Raw genomic sequence first — 12,523 nt, 5'->3', positions numbered from 1 at the left:
TCATCTGTGAGCAAGAGTGAACTAGATTTAAAGAAATTCCCTCTGGGTATTTTGTGAAAGTGTATTTTTCAGTGATACACAGAAATGGGCAGACAAATGCATTGACAAATTTATAGCAGGATATCACAAAGCCTTCAGTCGTGACTGTGTTCGGCACAAACTAAAAAACAAAATTGTAAAATGGAATAGAGTTAACTTTAAATGTTGAGATGAGAAGAGCAAATATTTCTATTGCATATATTCAAGATGAGCAATGTGTTGAGAGGTCCTTCTGTGTCCTTCTCAAAACCGTGGTTAAAACTGTGATCATTCAGTACACCCACTCAAACCAGTCAGGACATTGACCTTCTGAGGATCCAACTGATCCCATCTTCTTTAACTGCATGAGTTTGTTGTTAATGTAGTTCCACTCAATGTGTCTTTCACAAAGGTTAATGTTACCAAGTCCTGGGTGAAATCAGACTTGTAAAATTTTAAAACATCAACTTGACAGTTTTAACAACAGAATAAATAAGAAAAATGCAAGAAAATCAAAATGATGTTTCCGACAAAATGAAACAAAAAACTAGGAAGGGCAAAGGTTAAACTTGTTCTATGGTTGCTTCAACTATACTGTATTTTTTCAGCATGAAAAGGGAAAATTAAGTTATTACTGTGTCCTTTGTTCTTAAGGAGATCAGTACCATGCAGCCAATTACGTGTGTAAATGTGTACATGTTTTTGCCTTTACCATGACTTCAGATGTACTGTTGTTTAATCTAGATCGTCACATATAATCTAAATATCCATGCATTCAGTTTTTATACCTGCTTAATTCTTTGGGCTGAAACCAATCTCAAGCCATCAGTTGGTGAGAGAGAGGGCACACGCTTGCTCACCACTCAATCACAAGACAACTGAATAGTCTGAAGATTCATGAACATAATTCATTTAAAAAATCAAATAACTCAAATTCCTCAGTTGAGCTGTAGGCTGCTGTACTCATAGATCAGTTACAGAATTGCTTATATTAACTTAACCAGAAGATTAGCTCAGTTGCACTGCTAAAGTTTAGAGGACTCATATGTAAATCTTGTCCTTGCACCAACATATATAAGAATTTTTTTTTTTTCTGATATGATTGTTCACCGTGACTGACAAACTATTTTGTTAAGGTTGTGGAGCTCTGCTTGAAAACTCCTCCGTCCTGGGAACTATGCATGAAAATGGTTTAATGCATTGCATTCTGGGATATTTTTTACCAGTCTCTTTTGTTCTTTTGTAGTTAAATCCCTTTTTTTCATGACTGGGTCCAAAACAGTACAGTCTCCAACTGACAGCATCATATGCCACCCTATTTGACCAGTAAGCAAATTACAATGGGTCTAGCACAGAGCCATTGATGATCTTGAGATTTTATAACACCAGAGGCTCAAAGTACATTATGATTTAGATACCTTAATGATATTAAGGTATCTTAACCTTTAGGTATTCAACCCTAAGCTGTGCCATAATTAAAGTGTTTATATTTTAGGTTACAGGAGCAACTTGTTATTGAAGAAAGAAAAAAACAAACACAATTAATTGTGCAGTGGGAAGATTTATTTTTTTAATGATATTTTTTTTATATGATCAGCATTTTTGAGCATCCATTGTCAAAGTTAGTACAATGGCACAATCAAATACATCATGAGCTTGATTTAACAAATGAATTAACTTGTTTGTCTTTTTTAAAACAGCTATCAAAAACAACACTAAAATTCCTAGCAAAAGTCAGACAAAATGGAGCTAAATACCTAAGTGTTTAATTGAGATTTTCAGTAAGAATGTTTTGACCAAATATTATGACTTAAGTTTTGTCATTATTAAGGTGAAGAAAATTTAGATCAATCCATAATTTAATTCACGGATAGAAAACATATTTCCATCCATGAATTAACTTGTCCAGATATATATTTTTTTTCATTTAGCATCTTTAGGGGCATATAAATATGCAAAGCAATGAAACAAAGATTGACTTTCCCAAAAATCTAACCAGGAGGCAATGACTGTAAAATAAACAAAATAGGGCCTAAAATTGAGCCTCGTGTGTACCATAATGGTGTGGGCCCCTAAACAACACTGGTCCAGATTTACAGAGAAAGTTCTGTTTTCGAAATTTGATTCAAACCATTTCAAAACTGTGTCTGTCATGCCAACAAAGTGTAAATAAGAGAATATCATGATCTATCGTATTAAATTATAGATCATCACACTGTGTAAATAAAAAAGAGCGTTTTGGTTATCTCCTGAAAAAATTCTTTTTATACTATTAAATATAAATTTTATTGTCAGACTAAAAAATAAACAGCCATTGAAAGCAGGTTTCTTGAAAACTATTTATATCTGTGTATTTTAGAACTTTTACAATTTGAGCAGACAAGCCATGACTGTTTTTCCATTATAATACCATGGGATACATGGCATGATCAATCAGTCAATCAAATTTTATTTGCATAAAACATTTCAGCAACAAGGCATTTCAAAGTGCTTTACAACATAAAAAACACAAAGTAATGCAACATAAAATCATTTATGACGTCCTTCTAAGTTTTCCTGCAATAAAAATGTTAAATATTTTGAAACTTTAGTTGCATAACTGTAGCAAGATAACAGCTCTCTATTTATAGAGTAAAATTATATATAGAGTAAAATTAACAGACAATAATTTTACTTACAGGGACATTTTTATCTTGAAGAAAGAAGTAACAAACTGACAATTCTTAATTCTTTATGGTAGGATTTTTTTAAATTAAAATTATCAGATTTTTGAATACCTGTCTTGAAAGTAGTTTTTAGAACAAAACAAACAAATACATAAGCTCTTAATGACATACTATATTTAGTTACAAATTTAATCCAAAACAATTTTTGTAAAACATTCAACAATGAATCTGGGGTAAAATTTAAAAAACAGTATTAAAGATTTTAACAACATGTGACAAAATGATTAGTCTAATGAATTAAACATATTTATTATGTTGAAATATAAAGAATAGAGTAATTTTTGTTCATAACATACAATTTACCAATTATTGTGTGCTATATACATTTTTAGAAAGGATGATTTACTGACAAGTATTCTGTTTATTCTCGATCAGCACCCTTCCTATAATCTGGAAATCCAGTGAATTCCAGTTCAACACATTTCCTTTTGCGTAGCCCCGGTCATTCATGTATTTCCGGATCTCACAGGGTGAAAGCTTGTAATCCCACATATGGAGATCTGACATCATGCCGACAAATGATTGTTTGGCATCAAAACCACCACCGTGTGAATCTTGATCCTGTGAGAAGAGAAAACACAATAATCAAACAGTAAACTCACAAGCATCTACAACCTTCCAAACTGCAAGAGTGGGTATGCTATAAACATTTTGGGGGGATTTATGGTGATGCAGAAGTTTAATTAAACATACATCTCAATACTTTGTACCCTGACTAAAGTAGGATAAGGAATAGAGGCATCCATCATTATTAGACAACATAAACAGCAAATATTTGATGCCTTAAAAATCAAAAAATGAAACTAATAAGAAACTAATAAGATTAAAGATGATATGTAATACAAAATATTATAGTAGCGATTTCAATCTAGCAATAAATCCACTGTTGGGTGAGTAGGTTTTAGTATTGCTACATGTTTCCAATAAGCCATAATGACCCCCAGTTGCGTTTTTGTACTTATTTTAAAACTTTGACTCAATAAAAACAAATATATAGTATGCATATATAATACAATGTTTAAATGTAAGCACTGTAAATAACTGAGGATGTGTTGGGGAATATACTGTATGTCTACCCTAGTAATATGAACTAGTTTTTATTCCTGCAGTAGAAACAGGAATGATAAGAAATGCTCCTCTAAAAGTTATCCTGGTTTTGTAAAATGTTCCTGATGCTAAAATGCACCTTTTTATGTGAACCTGTAGTCATATTGTATGTCAAAATTCTAAATCCTGAAACACAATTTATGAAGTGGGGCAGATTATCTCAGCCTTGTCTTTGCTTATGAGTTATTACAAATTATATATAGCTAAAATATATGGAGAAGAAGGAAAACAGAAGTATTTCAGACTGAAACTGTTTTTCCCAGAGTTTGTTTCTGCTTAACAAGTTTGCACATAGCCACCCTCAAGCTCTTAGTAGAAAGGTTAGTTTAAGCTAAGCCACCAATTTTAATATGTGGCTAACTTTGATTGAATCATAAACTTAATACAATTTGGGAGATTTTTCATAATGTATGAATATTTCTGCATTTACAGTGTTTGAAACACACCTGTCCTAAAGCAATTATAATTGGTCCACTGATACTGGATCCAGAGCTGGTAAATTTCCTGCTTGAAGGCTTTCCATCCACCCACAGTTGGACCAAGCCAGACGTAGAATCCCATGTTGCACAAACTGATTGCCACTTGTTCAGCTTGAAGTCCAGGCCTTCAAAAGTTGTGGCCGTGTTCCTTACATACATTTGAAAAGAATCTAAGCTGGCCAAATTGTAAAACAAAAAGGCATTATCAAAAGAGGGTAGAGCCAACGAGAAAAGGGCGTGATTTCTTTTGAGGTCTGTAAAGAACCTGTTTTGAAGCAAAAGACATGAAGAATTTTGTTTTAGCATTAGACAATCATACACTCTGTAGATTGCTTTCTTTGTTTTAAAAAATGTAGTTTTTAAAAATTTTAAAAAGGTAAGTACTTACCTGAAACAGACAGTCACAGCCTGTAAATTTTGTCTTGATGTTGTCAACCTAACATGTGCTGTGTTGGTTTCTTGCGGGAAGGTGAACATTTTCTCTGAAAGATCTTTAAAACAAAGGCGTTATTAAAGAAATTTAAATACATTATTTAAAAAATACATTTAAAGTTATGGATACTTTCAAAAATAAATATTTATATTTATAAAAACTCCTCATGTTCCATTTTATATTTGCATAGGAGTTAGAACAACTACTACACTTGCTATCATATAAACTTATAATGTCTACTATTATATTGTTAAAAAAGCAATAATTGTTTTTTCTCACTTTGAGGAATGGCAGCACATGATGTCACCAACAGCAGAAAGAGCAGCATCTGATACAAAGAACAAAAAAAACCACCATACAGGTCATAAAAAATGAACAGCGATGACACTCTCAATAATTAGCAAAAATTATGACTTATTCAAGCTTTTCACTCACCATAGTTGTCATGAATCCTTAGTCCTTTTTGTACATTAGATTTTACTTTAAAACTGTGTAAAGTTTGTCAATTCTTACCTTGGATGTTGATTCTGGGTGTTGTGTGTAAAACTATCCGACTGTCACTTTTATACTGTAGGTGTTGGTAGAATACCGTATTTTATTGGTTCTCTTGGTGTCCCTACCCTGTCTGACCTACATTCTATATAAGTTAGCAGTAGCTAGAGGATACCATTGAATTTATTTAGAAATACCCTGTAAACAACATCAATTCAGTTAAATTGCATTTTGCCAAAGGAATTACATGTCATATTTCTCATATGACTGAATATTTCAGTTTGGATATTTTATTTCTTCTTTTTCTTGGTCTTATTTTTTTCATTCATCTCGTTTATCTAAGTTAATGAATTGCAGAGTCATCTTTTTACAGTTTAGTGGACGGGATGTAATAATTACTTTCTTGTTTTGTTGTGATGCCTTATCAATTTGGACTTTCGCCTCTGTTTTTCCCTTTTATTAATTTCTTATTTTCATTATATTTCCTTGTTCTAGTTTATTCTCTCTGTTAGTTCAGTTTCTTATTAGAGTTTTGGACTTGTTCTTTGCATTTAGTATTTATTTTATCTTCATATCCTGGTTTACTCCTTCTGTTAGTTCAGTTATTTCTTATTGTTGAGTTTAATAGCTATGCCATCATCCAAATATCTTTGACCACTGTGACTCTTATTTATTTTATTTAGTTTTTACTAAAGAAAATGTATTTAAATTTACTATCTGACCAGTTGTTGCTTAGTCATGTTTGAAACTTTTACTGCACATGGTGGAACGACTGTCGGCACCGTTCCTTTGCACCAAGGACTCAGATTTGATGTTCAGTCAGCCAAAGGTCTTTCTTCATTAGGTTTAAATGTGGCTGCTTGGGCAGGTTCACTCTTCTTCTGCCTTCTTCCCATATTTCAAAAACATGACTGTTAGGTTAACATCTTAAATTGCCCTTAGATATGAGCATTTATTTCTCACTGTAAATGATTACCATTTACCCTGTTCAAATACCTTGAAATCTAATCTATCTAGTTTTATCCAAAGGAAGAAAAAAGGCACCAGAAAATGTAATTTGCAAGCTGCATTTATTTAGAATAAACATTTTCCAATTTGAAGTACATCTTTGACAGTGTTTTGTTTTTCTTTAACATGTCATTTGCTTATCATCAGCACTTTTCCAGTAGTATTAAATTCCAATGCCTTCCGGTTAAGCACATTTCCTGGATTGAAATGCAGATAGCTCTTAATCTCACTGGGAGAAAGGACTGAGTCCCACATGTGGACATCGGTCATCATGCCGACAAAAGACTGCCTGCTTTCAAAAATTCCACCATGCCTGTCCTGTTACTGTAAGAAAAAAATATTGGATTATAACAAGAAAAAGAAAAATATGCTACATCTTTGTATAAATATCAACTTTAACTTATCAAGCTGTTAAGAAATATAAAAACTGTCAGCATACCTGTCAGAATAACAATTGGTTGACTGATCTGTGATCCACTGAAGAACTTCCTAGCCCACTGATCCACTGAAGTACTTCAAACCTCCTCTGTCCCAGTCCAGATTCACTGTCCCATGTGGAACAAACATAGTGCCAAACACTGAGCTTGTAGTCCAGTCCAGAAAAACGAGTTTTCTGATTTCTAACATGGAGATCAAGCGTATTTGCAGCTGTGTCCTTATATGTGGTGAAATGGTTGTCATATTGAGGTGTTGCCAGGGAAAATAGGCTGTGAATTCGGGGAAGATCTGTGAAGAACCTAGTCAAAAAGCCTAAAATTACACCATTACCTAGAGTAATGGTGTAATTACTCTAGGTAATGTTTCAAAGTTAATGAAGTATTTGTTTCTAGCATTTCCTTAAAGTAAAATATTCCTGCATTAAGAACAGTTATCACAAAAACACTTGGATGAAATTTTTTAGACTTTTTTCTTATCTTATATTTAATAAATAATAGCAATAATAGCAACAATAATATTAATATTAATGGATAATGAAGCACATGATAGCACCAGAAAAAGAAACAGCAACATCTGGCATAAAAATATCCCACACAATAAAAATGTTTCCACTGTCAATTCTGTTTTATAAAGAGTTTTTCTTTCAACATGAAACATTGACATTAATTCATTGAGTAGTTCATGTCTTACTTTTACCTGCTATAAACACTCATAGTGTGTGTGCAGAGGCACAAATACAGACTTATTATAGTCTGGGTGTTCATTAATGACTTGTGACATTTTTATTCTAATTGTAAAAATATTAAATATTGGATATTAATTACATTGACTTCAGTAATAATTACATTGAAATCATTCATTGATTGTGTTTTTTTGTATTTTTTTCGATTCACTCAACTTTCAAGCTGTGAATCAGTTGCTAATTTCTGCATTAGCCAATGAAGGTTGGCACAGACAGCAAGAAGATAGAGGTTTCTATGGTAACAGTACACTCAGAAAAGTGTTTTTGGCTGTTGTTCAGGTAATGGACTTTTTTACATTAGTATAACTAAATTCATTTGGTTTATTGATGACAACTTACTTTTTGTGTTCAGTTAAATTAAAATTTAAAACTCTTACCAAGTAAAATTAACTTAATTAACTTGAAGAATCTTATTATCTTGACTTTATTTGAAACAATTGTGTTCAATGCCAGTTTTGGGACCTATGTCTGACCAACTCAATTTACTAAATTTATCACTCACATTGTACTTAAGATACAGCTAAAACTTAAACTACTTTACACATGTAGTTTTTTTAAAAAAAAACAGAAAAATTACTATAGTAAAACCAACTTAATTGAATTGCCTCAACAAGTAATTAAATCAAGTTGGTTCAACTTAATTTATTAAGTTGCTTTAACTTAATAAATTAGGTTCGTTTAACTTAATTGAATTGTTTCAATTGGTAATAAGTAATTCAATCAAGTTAAACCAACTTAATAAATTAAGTTCCAAACAGCAGAAATCTTGTTATCATGAATTCAAATAAATCCAGGGTGTATTTCGCCGGGTGTGTCCCCGCAGGACGAGAGGGCTCTCCTGTGCTCAGTCTTCTCATTGAGAAAATTTGATTAACAGCATTATTGAGAGACCAGTTAATCAGATCCATAATTTGTAAATTCAGAGGATGTGCAAAGAGAGGCTCCAAAAAAGCAGCACAACAGCCAGCTTCTTTAGTAATAACCATTTGCTGGTTATGCTCTTTGTAACCAGACATGTTTACAACGACATGACTGTACTAAATAAATTCTTTATTGGTCTTCTTCTTCTCAGCTCTTTTAAGTAGCTGAGAAACTGAATTTGGGATCCTCTCAAGAGATAAACCAGTGTAATACAAATAAACAGATACAAATGCTTGAAATTTGCCTCTGTAATGAATTTTACAAATTTCCCTTTTAATAACTAAAATAAATAAACTTTTTGATAAAATTCTAATTTATTGAGACATGCTCTAGTATGCCTTCTCACTAAACACGTTGCTGATCTACTCTGGAGTTACATGCTCAGAATCTGTTCAAAATCAACAACCAAGCAGGCCTAGACTTTGGATCTATGACCCCACTATGTTTTCCATTGCAACATCAAATGGCTTATTTTGTATATGCCTTCTAAAAGCAGTTTAGTATTGTACCTATTTCTTGTTTAGAACATTGTTTAGATTTGTTTTCTCCTAGATTATTTTTTGTACAAAACATTGACTTTTTCAGACTCTCTTTGTTCTTAAGCATCACTTTACTTAGATTTCATAATAAGCAAATATAATTATAAATATAATTTCATAATAAGGCAAATGCAAATTTAAGTGTTTTCCTGTTTCTTTTATTCAAAACTTTGTTCAGATTTGCCTTCTCTTTTTCATATTCTCTTTGTTTACAATGGTTGTTTATTTGTGATGCTTCCTAAATAAATGAAACAAACACATTTATTTAAAATAACAAACGTAGTGATATAAAAAGTCAAATTCTAGAGTCAACCTTAAATTCATGGACAACAAACCTAATAAAAATGCCTACATATATGTACACATTAAGGTTGTAATTTCTATATGTTTGTGTTCATGCAAACATATCTAGATCACAGCTATGTGTACTAGATTGAAGCTTTATTTTAGCTACAATGAAAATAATTCACATTGTACAGCATTTATCTTTTTCTAATGTGAGGTCAGATTCAATAATGATGATGGGAAATGTATGAGTTGCTGTAGTGACCAAATTGTTCTAAAATGGGTTAGTAACAAACGGTTTTTGTATGTTCAAGCAACACTTTGTCTACAATCTGATAATCCAGAGCCCTCCAGTTCAACACATTCCCTGGTGTGAAGTTTCGTTCATCCACATAATTCTGGATCTCACAGGCAGAGAGGACGTAATCCCACATGTGGACATCGGTCATCATGCCAACGAAAGACTGCTTCATGTCAAACCCGCCACCATGGCTGTCCTGCTCCTGTTGGAAATGCAGAGTTTTAATGTTTTTTTAATGATTGAGAAATAGAAAAGAAGGCATTAATGATTTGAATCAAATGTTATGTCATCAAAATTATGACCCATGCATTTTCAACTGGTCTAGTAAATAGTCAACACTCAGATGTTGCTTCAAAGGTACAGCATAATGATATGAATAAAATGTTACCTATTTGGTTTTATTACTTATTGAATAAAGGCTAGGTTTACATTGTTTTATGCAGAGGTTTTTACTGATTAATGGTAAGTTACTGCTTGTTTGAAATTTTAACATTGTTTATATCACAGTGGTCTATGTTAAGGCCACTGTATCATTTGTATACTAATGATATTTTGGATTAAAACAAGCCTCTACATCCTTGTTAAATTGCCAGATTTTTTTGTGATTCACATAATTTCACTTGCAAACCCTCGGTGTGATTACCTGTACAAACAAGAAATCACTTAAACAGAACCTGTCTGACAAGATGGAGGTGTTTGTCTGAGTTTTGATAATTTTGGTCATTACTGACCAAAATGGTGGCAGAGATAGTTCCCATACTCTCTCTGCCACCACCACTCTTAATAGATCATGTAAATTTCTAATAAATTTCCTTCCCTTTCTCAGTATTTAAGTTCCTTGTTTTTTTGTGAAATGGATTCTTCTTTTATGCTCATGCTGGTTTCATGCTCTGTTCTCATTGTGCCAGAATTGTAAGTTTTTATTTTGACATTTCTAAAGCTCTTCAGCTCAGTTTTCTTCCTCTGGTCTAACTATGCTTGACTCCAACTAAAAACTAAACATCAAGTAGGTTAAAAGATCAATTTTTTGCCCCATTATTTAAAGAATCACAAGCACAGCCAGGAATGCCATTTATATTTGTGATTCTGGAATGCCAAAATCAATGTCTAGCAATTTGGAACAAACTCAAACTACAATGAGAATCATTGTCCACAAACAGAGAAAACATGGGTCTGTCGTGATTCTTCCCAGAATTGGCCAGCCCACCTAATATTCTCCAAGAACAAATTGACAATTCAATTATGAGGTCATACAGTAACTAAGAACAGCATCTAAAGCCCTGAAGGAAGTTCAGGTTGCTTCAGTTAAGGTTAGTATTCAGAATTTAATAATAGTAAAGAGATTGGGCAAAAATGGTTTCTATGGGAGAGTTTAAGGTCAAACCCACCAATTATCATGAATATATACTATAATGATGATCTAAAGCATTTCACTGGGATAAAGCCAGGGTGGATAGTTTTGATGTCATATGGAGATCTTCTGAACACAGAAAGACGCAGTGACAAATTATAAATGATCTGCTTACATTATATAATTTCACCCAAGTCTACCCAGTTTAACCTAAATTTACCCAACTTTAGTTCTATTTTGTTTCAAGTTTGTTTTTATGTTTATCAACCTGTAAAAAAATTTGGATGAAGTGATTCATATATTGGACAGAGGCTAATAATAACAGGTGTTCAAGATGTTTGTTCCATTCTTCAGTGAATAAAGGAAATTTTACCTGTCCCACAATAATATTGACAGGTCCACCTATGTTCGACCCAGAAATTGTGAATTTTCTGATCGAAGGCTGTCCATTAAACCACAGTTGTGCCAACCCAGTCTCAGCGTCCCATGTGGTGCAGATAGAGTGCCACGTGTTGAGCTTGTAGTCACGGCCTCCATATTCAGCCTTTTTATTCTTAATGTGTGCCTCCATTTCTTTATTGGTGTTATCCCAGAAAATCAAGAAGTCATTGGGATTATTGGGTGTGGACAAGGAGAACAGCATGTGGTCTCTTTTGAGGTCTGTAAATGATCTGTTACAATGACAGACATAAAGCATTGCATAATGTATCTCACTCACAAGGATGAAGAATGCTCTTCTACATAATTCATATTTAAAATTACAGTACCTGTGGCAAACAGTTACGGCATTAAAATCTCTTCTCGATGTGTTAAACTTCACATAAGCTCTGTTGGTTTCCAGTGGAAATGTGAACATCCTACCAGAAAGATCTGAAAACATAAAATGTATACATATTTCCTTATTTTATTCATAAATACTTTTGAATACCTGATTTGCACATGTCAAATACAGTCTTATCTTTTGAAAGTAATGGGAAATAGGAAGAGAAATTTGTAATATCTTTCAGGTGACCAACATATTCAAAATGTAAAGCATGATTTAATAGCAAACCATATACATATATACTGTATATAAGAAATACCTTGTGTCCGGGCAGCACAGGCTGTTATCAGCACAAGCAGAGACAGCACCTTCATCTGATTAAAGAATAAAATTAACATTACTGACAAGTTTTCATCACACAAATCTGAAAGTTAAAGTTTCCTTTGAATTTCTTCAGTAAACAACACAAGAGGAAATAGTAAATATGGACAATGATTAATTTTCTGCTGAATTTGAATTCATGCTCTTACCTTAAAACATGTGCAGTGACTTTGTTGGCACAATGGGTAGAGTCAATGTTTCTACTCGCATACTCCCTATCTCAACAAAGTTTTTAGTTTGAACTTCCTTAAACCAGTTCTTCTTTTCTGTTACAAAGAAATCTTAACCTCTTGTTTAAGACACACAAACTATGGGCTGCTTATGTTGATGTCGAAATAGTTCTTGCACATCCAGGAAATGTGTAAAATGTGGCAAAAAAGACATATTGTTCTTTTCTCATCTTTTTAAATCCCACAGCACAGATGTTAACAGTAGGTTCTATGTTTTTGTAGTTTCGGTGCTTCCCTTTTGTGCACATGCTACAGTTTTAGTGTGAATATCCCTGCAGGGCTTTCTGCTGCAAAGCTTTTCCTGGCAGG

The 12,523-nt window shown here is 32.9% G+C and overlaps 2 protein-coding genes across 2 annotated transcripts; both read right to left on the bottom strand.

The window, feature by feature from the left end:
- Positions 1 to 2,917: 2,917 nt before the first annotated feature.
- LOC116716983 (serum amyloid P-component-like) lies at positions 2,918 to 5,346 on the bottom strand. Its single transcript, XM_032558024.1, has 5 exons — positions 5,277 to 5,346; positions 5,043 to 5,091; positions 4,719 to 4,821; positions 4,298 to 4,595; positions 2,918 to 3,305 (listed from the first exon to the last, which is right to left on the bottom strand). Exons 2-5 carry the CDS (start codon positions 5,089 to 5,091, stop codon positions 3,087 to 3,089), a joined length of 669 nt encoding a protein of 222 aa, XP_032413915.1. The 5' UTR covers positions 5,277 to 5,346; the 3' UTR covers positions 2,918 to 3,086.
- Positions 5,347 to 7,567: 2,221 nt separating this feature from the next.
- Positions 7,568 to 12,266, bottom strand: LOC116716981 (C-reactive protein-like). The gene is made up of 5 exons (XM_032558023.1): positions 12,134 to 12,266; positions 11,923 to 11,977; positions 11,608 to 11,710; positions 11,214 to 11,511; positions 7,568 to 9,691 (listed from the first exon to the last, which is right to left on the bottom strand). Exons 2-5 carry the CDS (start codon positions 11,975 to 11,977, stop codon positions 9,473 to 9,475), a joined length of 675 nt encoding a protein of 224 aa, XP_032413914.1. The 5' UTR covers positions 12,134 to 12,266; the 3' UTR covers positions 7,568 to 9,472.
- Positions 12,267 to 12,523: the final 257 nt, after the last annotated feature.

Source organism: Xiphophorus hellerii, chromosome 3, assembly GCF_003331165.1.
Source record: "Xiphophorus hellerii strain 12219 chromosome 3, Xiphophorus_hellerii-4.1, whole genome shotgun sequence".
Taxonomy (NCBI): Eukaryota; Metazoa; Chordata; class Actinopteri; order Cyprinodontiformes; family Poeciliidae; genus Xiphophorus; species Xiphophorus hellerii.
Note: the sequence above shows the minus strand (reverse complement) of the source record. Positions and strands in the feature narration are given on the sequence as shown.

Bases quoted from the DNA above. Each gene is read 5' to 3' on its own strand.
- LOC116716983 (XM_032558024.1), bottom strand. From the start codon at position 5,091: ATGCTGCTCTTTCTGCTGTTGGTGACATCATGTGCTGCCATTCCTCAA. The intron at 4,822-5,042 runs GTGAGAAAAAAC...TTTGTTTTAAAG, and splicing joins ATGTGCTGCCATTCCTCAAA to ATCTTTCAGAGAAAATGTTC. The intron at 4,596-4,718 runs GTAAGTACTTAC...GCTTCAAAACAG, and splicing joins GCTGTGACTGTCTGTTTCAG to GTTCTTTACAGACCTCAAAA.
- LOC116716981 (XM_032558023.1), bottom strand. From the start codon at position 11,977: ATGAAGGTGCTGTCTCTGCTTGTGCTGATAACAGCCTGTGCTGCCCGG. The intron at 11,512-11,607 runs GTACTGTAATTT...TCATTGTAACAG, and splicing joins GCCGTAACTGTTTGCCACAG to ATCATTTACAGACCTCAAAA. The intron at 9,692-11,213 runs GTAAAATTTCCT...CATTTCCAACAG, and splicing joins TCAATATTATTGTGGGACAG to GAGCAGGACAGCCATGGTGG.